General features: G+C 36.3%; 2 protein-coding genes across 2 annotated transcripts; both read left to right on the top strand.

The window, feature by feature from the left end:
* Nucleotides 1-1358: 1358 nt before the first annotated feature.
* Nucleotides 1359-13665, top strand: tmc2a (transmembrane channel-like 2a). The gene is made up of 17 exons (XM_026922187.3): nt 1359-2059; nt 2987-3077; nt 3167-3248; nt 4140-4246; nt 4594-4692; nt 4803-4945; nt 6723-6870; nt 7033-7221; nt 8359-8538; nt 8685-8843; nt 9597-9725; nt 9803-9870; nt 10283-10522; nt 10982-11107; nt 11234-11312; nt 12164-12281; nt 12404-13665. The coding sequence occupies exons 1-17, from the start codon at nt 1947-1949 to the stop codon at nt 12604-12606; spliced, it is 2274 nt and encodes a 757-aa protein (XP_026777988.2). The 5' UTR covers nt 1359-1946; the 3' UTR covers nt 12607-13665.
* A 1345-nt stretch (nt 13666-15010) lies between these two features.
* On the top strand, nt 15011-21595 carry LOC113531103 (annexin A1). The gene is made up of 13 exons (XM_026921596.3): nt 15011-15098; nt 15325-15389; nt 15494-15608; nt 16721-16815; nt 16900-17013; nt 17103-17193; nt 17299-17378; nt 18332-18388; nt 18610-18703; nt 19933-20028; nt 20265-20323; nt 21166-21288; nt 21404-21595. The coding sequence occupies exons 2-13, from the start codon at nt 15333-15335 to the stop codon at nt 21467-21469; spliced, it is 1047 nt and encodes a 348-aa protein (XP_026777397.2). The 5' UTR covers nt 15011-15098; nt 15325-15332; the 3' UTR covers nt 21470-21595.
* Nucleotides 21596-21631: the final 36 nt, after the last annotated feature.

The raw sequence follows: 21631 nt of genomic DNA, 5'->3' as shown, positions 1-21631 counted from the left end.
ATCGTGTAAAAATCACATCTGAATATAAAGGAATCATATGAAATAACGTGAAAATAAATGAATCATAAAAATTACATGTGGAAAATAAATGAATCATGTAAAAAAATATGTGAAAATAAAAACCCATGGACAACATGTGAAAAAGATGTAAAACATATATGTGGTTATGCATGTAAATACGCATTTGTGCCCAAAGTATTGTTTTACTCAGATAGACTTATTGCATTATTCCCTGATTCCTTGATGCAGCTGAAGCTGCAAAACTGGTCCCAGATCAGCATAAATCTGTTATAAATCTGTCTACTACCCTGTAGTAGCATTGCTCATCGCTCATTCTTTCTTCTTCCCTCCCACCCCTGCGTGTCCCCACTATCCCAGTGAGGACTCAAAGTGGTGAGTGGGTGTGGTGGGTGATTTGATTTTTGAGGAGTGAATCAAAAAAATTTTAATGCGTTGATTTAGATTTTGTATCATTTTAAATGTTTCAGATAAACTTTAATTCCTAGAAACACTCATGTCTTAAGAGTATCTAAGTGACAGGCAAATAATTCTGTTTTACTCTCCAGAAAAATCACATACATTTCATATTGTCATGCGTTTTTCACGAGTTTATGGGAATAATAAGGGATCACATGTGAAAAACAGAAAGGTGCATGCTATGACCTGAAATTGCACATGTGAACTCAAGTAAACAGATGTGACATCATGTAAACAATGAGATAACGTAAAAAACTGTTATTTGTTTGATATCATGAAAAAATTCAAAATCATGTGGGAAATCACATGTGAAAATAAATTAATCATATTGTTAAAAAATCACATGTGGAAATAAAGGAATCATTAAAAATCACATGCGAAAATAAATTAATTCTACGTAAAACGTTGACATCACACGTCAAAATAAACAAATTATATATAAGAGGAAAAAATCACATGTGAAATAAATGAATCGTGCAAAGTAAATTCATCTTGTGTAGAAGCAGATGTGAAAATAAATTAATTGTGCAAAAATCTCATGTGGATAAATGAATAGGGGAAGAAAACACATGTGAAAATAATCATGTGGGAAAAAAATCACATGATAAAATAAATGAACCATGTGTAAAAAAATCACATGTGAAATTAAATCCACCGTGAAAAATCACATGTGAAAATCAATGAACAGCGTGTAAGAAATCACATTTGCAAATTAACGAAATGTGTAAAAATCACGTGAAAATAATTGAGCCTTGCATAAAAATCACATGTGGACATTAATGTATCATCTGTATCACATGCAAAAATAAATCATTTTTAAAGATAAATAAATAAAATAAAAATAAATAAATAAAATAAATCTTTTTTAAAGATCACATGAGATAACAAAGTCTTTGTGAACAATCAATCAACCATGTCTAAAGAAAAATCACATGCAAAAATAAATGAATCATGTGGAAAATCACATGTGAAAATGAATGAAGCATGTGTAAAACATTGTATGTGAAACTGAAAAAAAAACTCGTGGAAAAAAATTAAAAGTCCCCTACATGTGAAAAATGAATGAGAAAATCTGTGTAATTTCATATGTGAATCATGTAATTATTCACATGTGAAGTTCATGTGACTCTTGCAAAATTGTGGCTTTACGTGCGTTATTGGTTATGCATGTAAAGATGAATTTGTGCCCATTATTAGTATTATTTCATTGAGCATTATTCCCTGATTGTTTTGATGAAACAAAGATGAAACCCTTTGACCATCAGGCTTTGCTTTCCCCTTTTTATGGTGGTCTAGGAACCTGACGCAGCTGAAGCTGCAAAACTGGTCCCAGATCAGCATAAATCTGTTAATACCCTGTAGTAGCATTGCTCATCGCTCCTTCTTTCTTCTTCCCTCCCACCCCTGCGCGTCCCCACTATCCCAGTGAGGACTCAAAGTCAGAGGGGGGGGAGGAGGAGGAGGAGTCCATGTCAGAGGGAGAGAGGGCTCGGCTAATGGAAGAGGTGGAGGAAAAGAAGAAGCTGATCGCTAACATTAGGAGCAAGCCGTGGCGGATGAAGAGGAGGCTCAAACACCTCAAGTACTGTGGATGAGTGTGAAAGTGTGTGACTCTTTAGATTTAGCACGTGGAGTAACGCAGCCTGTGATTGCTGTTCTAACAAGTCAATCAGTGGTTAAGTTACAGTATTTATAGTATGTGTGTGAACAAGAGAAAGGCTTCAGAAGAAAATCTGGGGTCAAGTAAAGATGTAGAATTAATTTATTAAATTTGTAACCTAATAACAATTATATGAAAGGAAGTGGGGTGTAGTCGAGATCAGGGATTAGCTGGTTTCAATCATACACACAAAACCTGTACAGAGAAAATACTGTTTTTAATGGTTTTAAATAATCTAAACAAAAAAAAAAAAAAAAACAAAAGCAGAGGTTTACAATTTTCAAGTTTCTTATATGTTTTAGCTTCATTACCTTATTAACTTTTAACCCCTTAACCTCTCTCTGGATCAGTCTCTTTGAGCTGGCATGTGCTGCTTATCTGACACTAAACTACCGGAGTGGGATTAGATAATGATGTGCAACCCGTGGCTCTGAAAACAATCTAGCACACACATCTCCATTTCATGCAAAGCGATATCAAAGTGTTAACAGTCCATTAAAGTAAAAGAAAAATTTTAAAAAAATAAAAAAAAAAACAGCATAGTATTGTCTAGTTGACTGCAGAGTTCAGACTAACAAAGTACATTTAGCTTGCGTCTCCTTACCATCTGCCTCATTGTTTTTTCCCACCGCCCCAACTAGTCAACATCTCCCCACAGCGGCAACTAGTTATTGTATTAGTTAACTAGTAGACTGGTCTTTGCAACCCCTAGTACTTACTGAATTATTCATACTATTTACTAAATAACACATTTTATTTTATTAAGATGGAGAGTTTAAGGTGTTAAAATCCATCCAGCATCATCTACAAAACTGCATTTTTACTCACTTGCTGATTTTCTGTTGTTAGGGAAGCGCAGGTGTTTGTGGATAAGTTTGAAGGTGCTTTGGGCAAAGGGAAGGGCAAGAAACTGTATGCCTTCAAAGTCATGATGACGAAGGTAAGAATGCCAGAAAATATCTTACACTGTTATGCTGATGCTATGCTTCATGTCCAATTTGTTTAATGTTGTTATTACTTTTCTGTCAGAAATGGATCAAGTTTCAGAGAGATTTTGAGAATTTCAAGACAGCCTGCATACCCTGGGAACGGAAAATAAAAGAAGTTGAAAGTGAGTCCCAATTTTCAGTGTGATCTATAAATTACAGGATTAACATACTGTACATATAAAACATTTACTTGAGCATATTAGTGGTAGTGATCTTTCATTTTACAGGTGGATTTCCACCACACTGCGATTCAGCTTGATCAGTTTGTCTGGCTGAATTTATTATTCTGATTAAGACTGCTATAAGCAATCTTTTAAGAACAGTAAAAATACAGAAAAATTTACTGAACATCCTGTTAGCACCAAAATATATTCCCTGAAATTCAACACATTTGGCTGTATTAACCAATCAGGAACCTTTTCTGCAACAGTCCATACGAGGGCAGGTTATTAATGCTGTTTGACTTTTTGGATACGAATCTGATTCTTATTTCAGGTGTAAAAAATGGGATTGATACATACTTAAATACACACTTTTACGTAATTAATTTTAACATTCTTTATTGCTGCCATAAGCAACATTTAAAATATAGAACATTTTAAATCATGATCTCCTGATTAATAGTATGGATTTTAACATTTTTATTAACTTCAAGAACTGCTACCATGGTGATACCTTTGTTACTTCAATTACTCAACATACAGAGACGAGTCTTGGTGCATGTCTTCCTTGTACCTTAAGTGATGGGTTAATATATAAAAATCTACAGATCTGCAATCTATAAGCAGTGGATTTTTATAATATGTTTGAAAGCCCTGTTACGGAGATCAGGTGATAAATGTTCTAAGGACTATTCAGGCAAATCATCAAATAAGAACAGAGCTAAAAAAAAAAAAAAAAAAACTGAATTGTGAAATGAGAGCATTATTTCTCTTATATATTATAAAATTATTTCTAGGTTTATAATAGGTTAATCCTGTAATTTTCTGAACCTCTGTGTATTGAATTCTTAGGTCATTTCGGTTCCTCAGTCGCCTCATACTTCATCTTCCTCCGCTGGATGTATGGCATGAACCTCGTTCTCTTCAGTTTGACCTTTGGCCTGATTGTGATCCCTGAGGTCAGAGTGGGTCATTAATTATTTATGTGCAACAATCAGGGTTCATACAGATGTCTTAAAAATGAATGTATAAATGAGCTGAATTCAACAGATCGATGGTAGCAATGCTTTTCCTTGTGTGTATCATGTGCCAAATTCGCTGTCTCGATGGAATTGAGTGTACTGCTGGCAGTTATCCTTTTTAATCTGATCTTAGCATGCACCTTGTACGTGTATTTAAATAATTCCAGGCTTGTTTTAAGCTTGATGTCTTTAGTACTTTAAAAGCTGTACGAACCCTGAAGAATACTTTATTTTGCTAAAAATATATTTTTCCATTGAACTCAAATTGAATGGATATCTTATAGGTTCTCATGGGCCTCCCTTATGGTTCTATTCCTCGGAAAACAGTGCCACGAGAGGAACAGGCCACTGCAATGGACTATGCAGTTCTCACAGACTTTAGTGTAAGACCTATTAACTATATTATATGAGTCCATATTTTCATTTATATTTTTATTCTAAAGAATGCACTGACTTTTTCCCCTTTATAATAAGTCTCGTTTTATTTTAACAGGGTTACTGCAAGTACTCTGTGTTATTCTATGGCTACTATAATAACCAGAGAACTATTGGCTTCCTGAAGTTCCGCCTCCCTCTGTCCTACCTCATGGTGGGCATTGGGACCTTCGGGTATAGCCTGATGGTTGTGATCCGAACGTGAGTCTCATTTCATCCATTACTAGAGCTGCTAGAAATGGCATGAAATATTAGTACAGGTCATACTTAATGTTGATAGTTCTGTCTGTAATGTACATCAGGTATGTAGAAGGTATGTAAGCTTACGTAAGTATATACAGTTGTACATCTTAAATAGTGTAGATGTAGAGGTGAAGTACATCAGAATGTATGAATAAAAAGATAAGTTATGTCTGTGCTATATACACTTTGGATTTTTAAGGCTCCTATTTTCGTGATCATGGCGCAGGTGCGAAAATACATTTGTATTTTTTGTCTCTATGAGCCTCTACAAGGATGATGAAATATAAATTTGAAGACTGCTATTTAATTAGTTTTGCTAGATATTTTATTGTTTCTTTTTATATAAGGTTCCTTGTGTAATAACTGTCTGAAAAATGTATGTGGCGGTCTGGGAAAGCCCCTCAGTTGTTGCTGTGACTGCATTCCAGCAATAGCAAAAAATTAAGAAAAATCTGTATTTTTCTGTCTAGCAAAGATGAATTCAACTAAAATAGGTTCAGCTACATAAAAATCTTTGCTTACAGAGGGCCGTATAATGAACTTACATGACTGAATGGTGACAGCAGTTACCTTTTAATTCTTAAAAGTTTGTGATGGTACATTGGTTTTGTATTTTTATTTATTCATTGTTCAATTTTCAAGGCAGAACTTAGCAGTACTGTTAAAAAAAAAAAAAAAAAAAAAAAGAACAAGAAATTTTGGCCAATCATACATTTTGCTGTATATTTCAATCAATTGGTTAAGGAGGCTCCCAAGTGGAGCAACAGAGCAGTGTTCGCCCTGTCGTCTGGATATTGCAGGCCAAGAGATCCTTCCAGCTCTCCTCTGAGAGTGTTATGCTGCCCTGTGACACAGCATGAGCAGCAGTTCAAAAATATGGGGTTGGCTGGCTTCACATGTTTCTGAGAAAGCACGTGTTAGCCTTCACAATTCCCCAGTTGGTAGTTGTCTTATGCTGGGGAGAGCTGGCTGGTGGATGGGAACTGGCAGATGACCAGAATTGGGGAGAAATATGGGGCAGGGGGGAATCAATTGATAAAACCCAATTAAGGGATTTATTTCAATTCCAGGATATAATGCCACAAAATGTGGAAACCTTCAAGAGGTGAATATTTATGCAACACCCTATATAGTATATAGGATCAAAATTTCACCATGCAAATGGGTTTCCCAGCCCGCCGCACATTTAGAATACATTTAGTTACTGATAAACCATTTCAGACAGTATTTAGTTTTTAGTTGAGTAAAGTCACCAGGTTACTTTGGAGTGATTTGACATAATAATGTACATCCAGAAAACTAGGTTAATGGGACCAGAATTCTTAAAATGAAATCAGAGTACCTTTTTGGCCTTCTGTCTGCACTGACTGAGGGTCTAATATTAGTACATTTTTCGACAAAAGTGGGTTGGGTAATTTGGAATGTCACACCCTCTCTACCAATATCAGTGCAGATGCCTTTCATTTTGACCACAAGACTAGCCACCAGTCAAGGACTGGAAAAAAATTGACTCACACCGAAGTACGTAGCGAAATGTTGGCATTACACGAACAAATTCTCTTGCGTCTGCATGAAAATAGAGCCTTTAGTTCGTTAGAACTAGACTTGTCATTTACTTGCCACGGCTCGAACTGGTTGCTTGCGCCATGTGTCAAAACAGAAGAATGCGCTTCTGTTATCCTGCCAGCTAGAGTGGATTCCCACTTTTATGAACGCAGTCCACTCTCGCCGTTAGGATGGCTAAAAACGCAGATGTGGGGGGTGGGGACGGCGAGGACAATGAGTTCACCTTCGCCTGGAAGATGTTCACAAGCTGGGACTACCTCATCGGCAATGCAGAGACAGCTGACAACAAGTTTGCCTCCATCACCACAAGCTTTAAGGTGTGTCTATGAATCTGGGGTGTGTGTGTGTGTGTGTGTTTAGGTTAGCATGTGTATGTGTGCTTGCTTTTTCTGGGATGCTGGGAACAAAATCTACAAGTGTCTTCCTTAAGTGTTGATTATGTGAGTCTTTGTATTGAAAGGTTATCCTGTGTGTGGTAGGAGTCCATCGTGGATGAACAGGAGAACCAGAAGGATGAGAACATCCACCTCAGGAGATTCCTGCGTGTACTGGCCAACTTCCTCATTACCTGCATCCTGGGAGGCAGCGGATACCTCATCTACTTCGTGGTCAAACGCTCACAAGAGTTTGCTGGCAGGGATGACCTGAGCTGGTATGAGAAAAACGAGGTAATACAGCACAACTGTCTTCATATTTCACATTCCATACCTATGTAACTTTGTGCTGAGACTCAGGCCCCATCCACACATATATAGATATACTTGAAAGCGTAGTTTTTAACCCGTCCACACAAACAGCTGTTTCGAAGATATCTCTAGCCACATAAAAATACATGAGCATGCCAACACAGTATGTGGCAATATATAAAGTGTCATAAACTGTTATGTTAAACACTTACGGTAACAATAATATCCAATAACAGTAAGAAATTCAACTGCAAATGTTATCAGTTAAGAAATTACAGATTGCAAAATTAACCAAACTGATCAGCAGCTATGATAAACAGAGTCCTAGCACATTCATAATGCCACAAATCCGCAATGGGTTTTTCTCGTTCCGCATGAAAAATTTCTCCAGCTTTGAGGGCATTTTCAAAAAGCTTCCTTTTCAGTGACACAACACATTGGTTCCGTGTGGATAGGAGGCTTTAGAAGGCTACATTTTGTTGCTTGCAGATGTATAACTTGTTTGTTAACGCTGGAGTGTTGATATTTTGACTGGGGATATTTTGACAGGTGTTATTTTGACTGGCTTGTGTGTGGAGGGCATTTGAAATCTGCAAGTGTAGTGCTATTGGGCTAATACTGTACTTTCCTGACTTCAAGTCCTTTCTAATTTCTTACAACCCACCTTTAAGATTAAACCTATTTATGTCATCCCACATCAATAAACAGGCGACTTGGAGCAAATACTAAATACAACTGATTTACTTTTTTTTTTTTACTTTGCTACTATAAATGCTTGTGTGCAGCTGCAGAAAAAAGTGTAAATTGTTCCTTATTGTATTTAGCCGTAAGCTTTATATTCGGATGTAGTTGTGGAAAAAATCCCTTGCAAAGCTATTTTTTCTGCATGTTTTCAATCAAAATAAATTGTCAAAGCAGTCCTTTTGTCCATTTTTGGATTTTTTGTTTGGTTGTTTTTTTTTAAATAAAATAGCTAACAATATTGCCTTGCAAAAGTGGGATCTGCCTGAAAACAAAAGATAGAAAATATGATATACATTCACAAAAAATACAAATTTTGGGTGTGCAAAATCAGCCAAAATGGCTTAAACTGAGGTAAAATGTTGGTGGTTTATTCAGTTGGAGATCATAATGTCGCTACTCGGACTGGTGGGCCCGATGCTGTTTGAGACTATCGCCGAGCTGGAGGACTACCACCCCCGCATCGCCCTCAAGTGGCAACTCGGACGCATCTTCGCCCTTTTCCTGGGTAACCTGTATACCTTCCTGCTGGCTCTGTTCGATGAGGTCAATGAAAAGGTATAATCATGATAATGATGTTGTTGTTGCTCTTGATATGAAATCACTGATGTGTAAGATCATTGTTACATATCAGTCTAGATTGTTTTTGTAGAAAAGTCAAGAGGACTAATGTAATGTATTGGATATGCTTGTTTTTCTCTAAGCTGGTGGAGGAACAAGCCATAAAGAACGCCAGCATGTGGTTCATGAAGGAATATTATGCCAACTACAGTGCCAGTAACCCGAACGGGACAGGCACGCCGCCCCCTCTCGACCCTGCTGATGTGATCCGTGGCCCGTGCTGGGAGACAACAGTGGGGATAGTAATGAGGCTCCCTGTTATCTCTCACCGCCCACTTTATTAATGTGAAAATATTTCAGTGAATATGGATTGTATCAGTTGCTTTTAGAGGATGATGCATTTTGCTTTGCTGTGATTACTATATATGAAATTCCGGTCTATTCTGAGTAAGTTTCAGTCAGTTTCAGTGAGACACAAATGTGTGGCAGTCTGGGAAAACCCGTCAGATTCCACTGCCGCAGTTGACATTGGAAACGTCTGCTCTTCTTTGGAAATGTTTTTTATTTAGTCTGCTTTCTAACATGCAGAGAGGTAAATGCAGTCAGCCTAAAGTTGTCTACAACCTTGCTAGCTATGATTGTAATGATTTAATCAAGTTGTTGGATAGCTAAGTGCCTTAGTGAAACAGACTAATCCTAACTCTAATCAATTCATTGTGTAGCACTTACATGCAATGTACAGAAAACAGTGAGGTTTTAAAAAAATGCTTAAATAACCTTATAAAAAGATATTAATAAGAAGAAGAAATTTAACCAACAGAACAGAACTGACTGAATTAATCAGTGATTATTTCCCCACACAAGTCAGAGTGAAAAGAGATCAGTGGAGTGAAAAGACAACGAAGAGGATCATGTTGTGTGATTAAGATACATGCAAAAGTAAAAGTTTTAATAAATATTAGCACGTTTCCAAGACTGCTACATACATACTGTTGCCCTTCAGTATTTTTTAGGTATAGCAATATGCAATTTGGTTAACACACTGTTCTCCATAGGAATTTGTAAAACTGACCATCTCAGATATCCAAGTGACGTATCTGACCATCCTCATTGGGGACTTTGCGAGGGCTCTGATTGTGCGCTTCCTTAACTACTGCTGGTGCTGGGACCTGGAGGCAGGCTGGGTACGTGATCTCACACTTGAGCTTTTCATATTGCACCAGTTTAGTAACTAATTTCCATCTCTATCTTCTATCTTCAGCCCTCCTATGCTGAGTTTGACATCAGCGGCAATGTCCTTGGATTGGTCTTCAATCAAGGGATGATTTGGTATGAGACGCAATACAGTATCATTTTTGTGCACAAAGCGTGCAACACATTGGCGCATGCCAGTCTTCTACTCTAGACGAACTGGCTAAATTACCTGCGCTCCTGCACAAGATGATATTATTTTAGAACACAGTGGGCCAGATTAGAATGTTTAGTGAGCTGTATGATTGACACCTATGAGGTTGAGACACACGTTATCCTGTAATGAGTACTTACCTGGATACAGCACCCTCTAGTGTGTATACTGGTCCCTGCATCAATACAAGTAATATACAGGAAGTGTGTGATTAGAGAAAAGGAAGCTGCTTGTGTACCGAGCCACAACATGACTTATGGACTTCACTGTAACGTCCAGTGCAATGAACTATTGTTATTTCGATCGCCTCCTTATTGTAGTGTGTGTGTGTGTTAGGATGGGAGCGTTCTACGCTCCTGGTCTGGTCGGCATCAACGTCCTCCGTCTCCTGACCTCTATGTACTACCAGTGCTGGGCCGTCATGGCCTCCAATGTGCCTCATGAGCGAGTCTTCAAGGCCTCGAAATCCAACAACTTCTACATGGGTCTCCTTCTTCTCATCCTCTTCCTCAGCCTGCTGCCTGTCGTCTACACCATCATGTCCCTACCGCCATCCTTTGACTGTGGGCCCTTTAGGTCATAAACGCACACACACACACACACACACACACACACACACACATACACGCTATATCATTACTCTTTGATACTGTCACATTAGTAACACCTGAACCGTAAAACTTTTATATTAATATCACTACTCTTGCTGAAATATTGATCATACTGCACAACTGGAGGGACAAAACAAAATATCTAAAATGATTTGGCTCACAGCAAAACTGCTGATAAATCCTTTGAAAAAAAAAAAACTTTGTTTTCACAATTTCTTGGACAGTTCATCCCTCTCAAGATACCCATACTGGTCTCCTGAAGCATCATTTTCAATATTTTTTCTTTATTCTTTTTTTATTATTTTTCTGCCCTTTTTAAAAATAATTTCTCATTAGGAATTACAATATCCACCTCCTTACCTTTGCAGTTAAACCTCAGCTTTAATTACTGGATTTGTGAGCACACATTTATCTCTAATCACAGTGGCAAAGAGCGGATGTTTGACGTGATTATTGAGACCATAGAACTGGATCTGCCTGCGTTTATGGGAAAGCTGTTTAGTTACGCAGCCAACCCCGGCCTCATCATCCCAGCTGTTTTGCTCATGGTGTGAGTCACTCATGCATTATATATGTGCTCACTTGCATCAGTATGATTCTGTACATTTACCAACTTGTCCCTTGTCCCTTGCTTTGACTCTCAGCAATGAAAGAATGTGTTTTATTGTATCTGCAGTCTGGCAATTTATTATCTCAACTCAGTGTCTGAGGCCTATAAAAACGCCAACAACGAGCTAAAAAAGAAAATGCAAATGGTAAGTTTGGAGAACAAAATAGTACAATATGGTTCATTTTTTCATTTTCAGAGTATAATATAAAGCTATACAAGTATAAAGCTCTGTATGGTTTAGCATACCTTACTGATCTTCTGGAACAGTATAACCCATCTGGAGCACTTCGTTCAGTGCTTCTTCATACATCTTATTTGTTGTTATATTCCTTCTAATTTTTAGGTATGGCATGATGCCATTTTTTTGTCCAATACCAGTACTGAAACTGAAACCATGAGTGTCAGCCAATATCTGTAACCATCTGATATATTTTTTTAAAAATTCTAAGCTTTAATTTTTTTTTATTTTTACTAAAGCAAGTCACTATAAAAATACAGGAAAAATACATACCCTAAAAATGACTTAAACAAAGCTGAAGCTTTTTTTTATTACTATTAAACTTTACATTTTAAAACGCTTTTACAAAAAAACTCACTTTCATTTCAAATATAAATAAAAAGTTACATATAAAGCATAAATATAACAAAATCAATGCTAACAAAAAATACAATATACATAAGTCTCTTTATATGTAAAAAATTACCAGTTTCAAGATATATTTTCCAAAAAAGGGTTCTTTAGTGCAAAGCATCCTTCTTTCTTCCTGATTGTCAGGCTAGATTTGTTACCAGATCCGACTGAATTCATTCTTTTTTTCTGTTATCCGATCCACCATTTTTTGCTTGCATCAGCCCAATACCATTCCTGGTTATTGGATAGCTGCAATCTCTGCAATCTAAGCTTTTAATCATTTATATAAAGCTCAAAATTTAAACAAAATGCTATATAAATAAAGATTATTATTATTATAATATTATTATTAACATTGTTCTTAGGCAAGAGATGAGGAAAAGAACAGGAGGAATAACAAAGACAGCACCAATCAAGTGATGAAGGATTTAGAGGATTTACTACCCAACCGCTCAAATATGCCGGATTCAGATGAACAAGCAGGTCAGAAAAGTTTCTACCTTAAAGCAATGATCTCAGTTGACAACCTTTCACTCTATAAAGTAAAGCAATGTCTTTGAAATACAATTGTCTTAAATTCAATCACATTTTTCTCCATACTAAAGACAAGCCTGGTGGAGGAAAACCATCAAAAGTGAAGCCAGGATCAGCTGCGCATGGTGTGAACCTGCAGAAAGACGTATCACTGGCATCAGCCAATCCTAATGCCCGAGGGCCTGTGAACCGAGCACCAGGCCCCAGGACAGCTGGGCCTTTGCCTGGGCACCCAGGGCCGGCTCCAGGGGCAGGACATCGCAGGGGACAATAGCACTAGACACTAGCACTAGCCACTAGCACTAGACTGTATCAGACTACCTCCTAAATGATGCAGTGAACTATATACTATGTCTTTCATCCTGAACCTGTTCAATTATCCTGTTCAACTTCTCACAAAAGATACATAACGAATAGGGACTCTGTTATGTTTTAAACATAAGAATACAGTTTAAATGCTGCATATTACAGTGAGAATATGAATGAGTGCATGTATAGTATTCAGAAATACTTTTTCGAATATCATTCAGAGCAATGGAATTTAAATTTAAAGCGGCAACATGTAACTTATTGAATATTAAACAATACAATACAATACAATACAATACAATACAATACAATACAACTAGCATTGCTGAGACAGTGGAGATAGAGCTGTCAGGTTTAGTTAGGAATGTTTAGGTGTCTCATTACGGATATGTCATATATCATCATTCCACAGCCTTTGGCATAAATGAACCGGCTGATATAAATGACAGTGTTAAAATGGCTAGAGGTTGCCATATCAGGCTTCCAGGTTGCTTGCGTAACTTTTTAGCATAGTTTAGAATAATTATATCAATGTTTTTCCCCAGCTATATACATAAGCTGTATATTTTTATTGTGAACATATTTGTAATCTATAATGAGTGTATGTAAGCTGTCCTTATTATTACAGTGTAGTGAATTAACAAGAATTATGGTAACTTAAAAATCATAAGTAGAAGAGCGCACCAGTGATTTGCCCTACTTATTTTCATACGGATTCTTTAATTATAAAAACACAGTGTTTGTAATAATATGAGACCATTTTAGACCTTGATGAAAGTACTGTTCAGAAAAAAACTATGGTTTTAATTTTACTGTTCTATGCTACTTTGTAAATTCTGCAGCATATTTGGCAAATATAGTCATGATTTTGTAATGTATTAATTTTTTCAATGATGATTCAGTGTATATTTGATCAAATATAAGCTGGAATCATATTGAGCCTATAAAAGCTTGCAATAAAATATATCTCCACCAGAGGTCTCTAAATTCCACAAACCCCAAAAGTTATATACTTTTGCTTTAATTTGCCTAGTTTTAAAATATTTTAAGTATTTAACTCAGATAATCAGCTTGTCTGATGTGTTACTTATTTATCAATAGAAAACAGAGGTATTTGCCTTTTATAATAAATGTAATGAAACATTGGTATGTGTGTTTATTTTCATACACTTGGATGCTTCATTAAAAAAAAAAAATCACAGAAATGTTTGCAAAACTCTACAATACTTGTGTGTTAACATTACTACACTTATGACATTTGGCAGATGCCCTTATGCAGAGCAACTTACATTTTTTGCATTTATACATCTGAGCAGTTGAGGGTTAAGGGCCTTGCTCAAGGGCCCAACAGTGGCAGCTTGACGGTGCTGGGATTTAAACTTAGACCTTCCGATCAGTCGTCCAGCGTCTTAACAACTGATCTACCACTGCCCGTGGACAGTCAATAAATCAATAAATAGCCTAGATTTTAACCAGATAGCTATTCTTTTAAAATAACTATAATTATACTTCCAGTATATATACACAATACTGTGCAAAAGTCTTAGGCTCCCAATTTTTTTAGTACAAACTTTGTTATAGATTTTTATTTTATGACTTCTACATTATTGATTCAGTACAAAAACATTTTAGATTTCCAAATGTTAGTTTTCCAGCACAAAATTAACTTTTACAGAAAAATGTTTGTATGTCAGTAAAGAAAGCAGTATATTACATAAGAGACACTTTTCAGACAAAAAACATAATGAAGGCTGCTGGGTTTTGCTGCAAAAATAAGAAGCAAGTGTGACAGTCAAAGTCTCCAGAAGAACTGTGGCTGCTTCTGCAAGATGCTCAGTAACACTTACAGCTCATTTCCTTATAAAACTGCACACACTGCACCTGAGACTACTATTTATTTTTTAAAAAAGCGAAAAATGGTCACACCAAATATTGACTTTGTTTCATTTATTACTGTTTACTGCTCTTTACGGTATTTTTTTAATGTAGAAACATTTAATTTCATTATTTTTGAAGGCACCTTTTCTCTACAGCATTTCTTTGCATGTGCCTAAGACTTTTGCACAGTACCATATAGATAGCAAAAAGCACTTAACCAAACTTTAGATAGCAAAAAGCACTTAACCAAACTTTAGATAGCAAAACGCACTTAACCAAACTTTAGATAGCAAAAAGCACTTAACCAAACTTTAGATAGCAAAAAGCACTTAACCAACCCAAAAACCTTTGAGGAACCCATTTTGTAGTCATTGACTATGGACAGAGAACCAGTATGATTACTCAGCTTCTTAACTGTTAACTCCTAACTTAACTTAACTGTTACTGGCCCAGTCAGGTACAACCAGTAGGACCTGATTCCACAGTCTCCACCCAGTTCATACCAGTGCAGTGAGCTGGGGTGAGTTCTGTTCCTCTACCGATCATTTAAGTCTGATACCTGCAACCTTCACAACACAGGTGAGACCCAGTTTTACTCTTTTGAGATGCTGTGATTGTCATTTGAAAATTGCTTATGACATTCTTTAAATCAAATTTTGGCAACAAATCTTTAACAAATGATTGGTCCCTTATTTCCTGTCGCATTCTACTGAGCTAAAATTTTGGAACTGGTTATTAAGTTTCACATAGAAGTTACCTTTATGAATGATGAGATTAATAATTAGCCTACTTGTGTCTTTTACAGCCCTGAAGATGTCATTTTTCAAGGATTTAATTAAAGGAATAATTGACAAGCCAAAAGACAACTCGGTTTGTTCAAAGCCTATGATTTTTTATTTATTTGTGATATTTTGTCTGTGCTAAGGTGTTTTCTAAATGTTCTGTTTGCTAAAGCTCTTGTCTGTGAACGACAGGGCAATGATTCTTCTAAAGGAAGCGCCACACCTTACTACGGCACCGTCCAGCCTGATCCGAACTTCAACGCCAGCAGAGATGCTGCTGCTTTACAGAAAGCCATTGAGACCAAAGGTAGGTCTACTGAAACCAAAGGGCTGGCAGCTAGCAAATGAAACAAATATTCTGCAGTGCACACTTTCTAAAAATGTTTTGTTAGTTTCAGTGCTCAAGCCATTGTGAGAAACTGCCCTTAAATGCTTTCCTGTACAGTGATGACTAGTGTGTGTATGTGTGTGAGAATCAGCTGGTTAACAGCCGTTAGCTTTCTAATTGTCCAAAATATATAAAATTTTATGCTAGCACACTTAAGCTCATCTGGGACCGACGTTTACTTTTGTAATTTTATGGATTATTTTAACAGTAAAGTACTGTTTTATTTCTTTACAGCTCTTCTAATTCTTTACTGCATTCTGAGCAAATACGCAGCACTGAGAGCGTTTACATAAAATTCAGTGGGACGTTTAGTCGCAATCTACAGCTAGTCTGAAACACTATCTTCAAAGTGTTCCCACAAGTGTACTGTTGAAAATAATGGCTAAAATTAATTCTTCCTAATGTTTACTTCAGAAGTGCACTTCCTAATCATTTAGCTAGCTAGCTAGTGTCTGAATCTCCAATTACCATTTCAGGAAATTCTACAGTGTTCACATTAATTTTTAATTATTAACATAATTTTTAAGAGTTAGGAGGCTCAGGTTACTGTTATAATTTCTGTTAGCTAGCTAGTCAGCTAAAACGGTTATCTGATAGTTTGCTCCTGCCATGAAAACTTTTATAGGCTAATGTTTCTTGTCTTGACATGAATTTTAGCTCTTAGCTTATATATATAATACACACACACAAACCCATATATAATGCATTTACAGTGAAATTAATGGTCATTAAAGGTGACCAATTTTTGGTTAATTAAAATGTAACACAAGAAAAACTGGATGAATCTGGTTCATAACATGTCATTTAAAATCCAAAGGCCGCATGCACAGAATTACGCTGTAGTTAACAATTTTACATTTTTCACAACACTGTACATTTCAGAATTAAACTAAATTACAGTAAAATGCCATAAACTGTTCATTTACAGTTACATACTGTATAATATTTACAGTAATAGCATAGTGTGAATCAGTTTGTGGTGTTTCTGATTGTGTAGCATATCGAGGTGTTTATACTGTCTCTGTGTGCAGGTGTGGATGAAAATGCCATTACAGACATATTAGCTAGACGGACTAATGCACAGAGACAGGAAATCAAAGCAGCTTTTCAACAAGACACTGGAAAAGTAAGACAATCTAAAAACTGTACACTATCTGTAACACATGCTATTGATTTACTCTAGCATGCTAATACGCTCTTGCTTTTCTAGGATTTAGTGAACACTTTGAATTCAGTCTTGAAGTCCCACTACAAACATGTGGTCCTGGCCCTGCTGATGACTCCAGCACAGTACGATGCCCATGAAGTCAGACAGGCCATGAAGGTAGTGCACAGTAATTCAGGCATGAAACTTTTCACTATTTTTTTTTTCCATAGAGTCTTCAAAAATGTAAATATTTCGTTCAAATTTAGGGTTTGGGAACCAAGGAAAAGGTGCTGAATGAAATTCTGGGGACGAGATCAAACCAGGAAATTAGGTTGTTAAAAACTGCCTTTAAAGATGGTAAATACTGATATCTGTACATGAAGTATATTTCACAGGATAGATATTTACAAGTATAAAGCTGAATTCAAATTTCATTCACAATAATATACGTATGGTTCACAGCATATGGAGAGGAACTGGAGCATGACATTCAAGGTGACACTCAGGGACATTACCAGAAGGCTCTGCTTGCCTTGTGCAAGGTACAAATCTATCATTTTTAAAGAAAATGAGAAACAAAGGTTACAGTTGTTTATATAAAGCTAACATTCGTAGGGCTGCATGACGCATGCATAAAGTCTTTATTAAAATTGACATAAAGCTACTCACATATTAATAAAGGCTTATTCCAATAGCTGTCATAAAGACTGCTTTTGTCAAGCAGACATAAGTGTCAAGTCACAGATTTTTGCCGACATAAGCTTGTGTTATGACATTTTCCAGGCGAACTTAAATTAGAACATTACATTATGTTACTAAAAATCATATAAATAGTCAAATTAAACTTATTTTACTCAAAGATCAATGGAAATATACACAACTCTGCTGTTACAGGGTCATAACTGTCACTGTTCAGACTATACTATGTCACTGTGCCAGTGTTATAAAGCAGGTTTTCATGTTCCCATTTCCACCAAGTTCTGAGAAGATGCTGCCGCACTGCATCTTTTAGAAAATAAAAAATTTTTTCATGTTTAGAGGTTCCCAATGTACCAGAAATCCACTGAGCTACAAAGTCAGTCGTCATGACGTTCGAACAAAAGTCAGCCTGGAAAGTGTTATAACACCCTTATGTGTTTAATGTCAAGATGCTTACATTAAAACTAAAATGAATGTAATCAGACTTTATATCAGCTGATGCCTGTTGAAATATAAATGTGTATTGTAGGTTTATGGCACTCAAATGTATGTTGGCCTGGAAAGTGTTATAACAGCTTTATGTCAACAAAAATCTGCCATTTGACTCCGGTTTTATGTTAAGATGTTGACATTAAAGTTAATGCAATTAGCCTTTACGTCAGATGTTAGAATATGGCTTTGTAAATGTGTATGTAGGTTTATGTAAGTTGTCATAACAGGATTATTCAGCCTTAGGAACACTACCCTTAAGTAAAGCGTTATTTGAATTAAAACCTAATCTGCTTTATTAACACAGGGTACCAGAAATGAGGATAGCAACATTGATGATGGGCTCGCAAAAAGTACGGCCAAGGTGAGGTCATTTTTAAATAAACAACCAAAAATTTTTTTTCCACAATATGCCAGTTCATGCACATGGATCTTTGTACAAGAGTCATAACACAAATATTTTATATAAAAAAAAATTAACTGCAATTAGCAGGTTTTGATTAAAGCCATTAACCATAAGAGAATCTGTACAAACACATTTCCTACATGCAATGTTGTAATGTTGGGGTTAAATTGTGGTCTCAGTCTCTGTTTGAAGCTGGAGAACAAAGGCTCGGAACAGTGTCCTCTGTTTTCATTGACGTTCTTACCACTAGAGGTGATGCCCAGTTGTGCAAAAGTAAGTAGACAACATCGTCAACAATGAAGTAATCAACTAAATAAACCACGATGCCCAAGCCATTTATACCAGGGGTGTACAACTCCAGTTCTGGAGCACCAGAGTCTGACACAGTTGTGTGATTTTAGCAAAGATGCTAAAATAGCTAATAAGAAAATCCTAGACAGCAGATTTTTTTAGCTGTGTACCAAGCAACAGTAAGAAAAGGGCAAGGCAAAACTACTAAATAGCAAGACTGCTACTGAAGTCGGTTTTACACTGTATGATTTTTGGCCTGATTTTGCAGTCACAGACAAAAATCACACATCATAAAAGAATTCTTTGGTCGAGAGTTGAGATCTGTGGTCTTAGTACGCATATTTAGCCAAATTAGTGCCACTGCGAGCAAAGACAGCCAACGACACAATTCTAGCAATGTCAGAAATTTTTTAATTAAAATCTGAGTGTGACTGCTGCTACGATGCTTGTAAGAAAACCACCAATAGGAGGACGGTGGAATATTGCACAAAGATCGCAGGAGAGCTAAACATACAGCAGTGGAAATGGCAAAATATGGACAGAATAATGGACAGAAAAAATATCCTTATTAAATCAAACTCACTTCGTTTATGCGACTCCCGTTTTCTGTACAAGCCCAGATTGCGTTGATTGATGATGTAAGCAGGACGTAGTAATTTTCTTTAAATGCAAGTCTAATGTTCGAGGATCTTCTTCATATAATCTGACATGGAGAACACACATTATCACCCAGTCAGTTACAGAATTTGGTCATGATAGTATAGAGATCATGTGAAGATAATGCGAGGTTCTAATCTTAAACACTGTCATCACACAGTCTAAATCTGCATTAATTAATAAGTGGCTCACAAATTCTTTGCAGACTAAAGAATCTTGGTTCACACCTACTCGGTTCTACTGGCTCACAATACCGTGGCTTGTGAATTCAAACTGTTAAAGTTCACATATATAAAATTGGGACAAAGTAAAAGATCCCGCTACCGGAAACAAACTGCGTCTTTCACGTCCCGCATCCTTTCCCCTTCAGTGAATCAGCAAATTCAGCAAATTTTATTCACGTTTGGTCTGACCACTGTAAAAGCAGAAAAAGCAGAAAAGCATAGTTTTCTGCTCCCATATCGCCATAACAAGCAAAAGTACATAATTTTCTAAGTATTTTATAAGAATGTACATAATTTATCTGTATTTTATAAGAATATATGTGTTCTCAGTTTTCAAGCAGTATGAAAAGTTTGGCAAACAGGGGTTTGCTCAGGCGGTGAAACATGAACTAAGTGGAGACACTGAGGATTGCCTAATGACCCTGGGTAAGTGTAAATGTGAAAATATGTAAGGAATTAAAAAATCAAAAAAAAGAAGTTGCTCTATTTGCACAAGGACTATTTACTACTATTGCGAAAAAAGGTGGCATTCCAGTTTAGCATGTTAAACTGAAGTTGCCAGTAAGGCATGATTACACAACACACCTACACACTTTTTGTTTAAATCTGTATTGTATTGAGGCCCTGAGTGTGACTGTAGAATGCAATTGTTGTTTATACAGTGAAAGCAGCCTGGAACAAACCTGCCTACTTTGCTGAAAGGATGTATCTGGCCATGAAGGTAACACTTTAGGCTTAAGGTTTGTTAATCTACTGCACAAAATAAAATGAAATGTGATCTGGAATTTTGTTACATTCTGGATAATGATCACTGATGTAACACGATCTTTTTAATACACTGTATCCCCCAAAAATCTGTTCTTTTATTATTATTACTTTAATTTTTAGCTAACGAGACAATTGGTCAGATTTAATGAATATGTAAATAAGTAAATATTATGCAATTATGTTTCTGTGAAATTGTTCAGCAAGGTACAGTCCAGAATTTTTGGCAACCTTCGAGAAAATGAGCAGACAATTCACAAACACACACACACACACACACACACACACACACACACACACACACAGGGAGTGAAATGTTAAGTGTGAACAGAGGGGGGCAATGATGAGTTTCATTTTAACACAGAATTTCAGTATTTTTTTTCCTTCTAAGCGGTACATTTATTTATTTATTTAAAACACTAGATTCAAAATTATTGGTACACCTCGCCTCTGCACAAATTATAATTTTTCTGTGAAAGTACTACTATTTAAAAAAGAGGTTTTTATGAATATGCTATTCATCAAAGAAAAAAATTATTGGCACCCCTCACCTCTCTTTGCAACACAGCATAATATCAGGAATGATCATTAGTTTGCATTTTATCGCCAATATTGCTTGGGTGCCAATAATTTTTCGACTTTTTTTTAATTTCAGAGAAAGTACTATTATTTGAAAAAGAAGTTCCTATCAAAATGTTTTTTTATTTAAAATCTTTATTTTATACAATAATTTTTGTCCATTTTCATAAGGGGTGCCAATAATTTTGGATTTGCTGTACCACTGTACACTGTCCTCAGGGCATAGGGGCCGACCATAACACAGTGACTCGGATCATAGTGAGTCGCTCTGAAGTGGACCTGCAGAAAATTTCGCAGGAGTACAAAAGGATGTACGGGAAAACGCTTCAGCAAGACGTTACGGTGAGTCACATTGAGAAGTTGTTAAAAATAAAAAATTTGAAATGTTTGATGTTTGAAATGTCTGTGTTCACTGATGAATTGATTATTTATTGACTAAAAAATTTGGTCATTACAGGCAGAAACCAAGGGGGACCATGAGAAAATTCTACTAGTGCTCTGTGGAGATCAAACGGGAGTCTAAGCATGTATTTTCAAAATGTTCAGGATATTTTAAAATGCATTGCTGCATATCTAAAGAAAAATGGTCATTGTGATGAATCTGTGTGTGATTACATTCTATCTTAATAAAGCTATTCCCTGAAACTTTCCTAAATTGACTTCATTGACTTCAATATGTTGTCTT

This window comes from Pangasianodon hypophthalmus, chromosome 27, assembly GCF_027358585.1.
Source record: "Pangasianodon hypophthalmus isolate fPanHyp1 chromosome 27, fPanHyp1.pri, whole genome shotgun sequence".
NCBI lineage: Eukaryota > Metazoa > Chordata > Actinopteri > Siluriformes > Pangasiidae > Pangasianodon > Pangasianodon hypophthalmus.
Note: the sequence above shows the minus strand (reverse complement) of the source record. Positions and strands in the feature narration are given on the sequence as shown.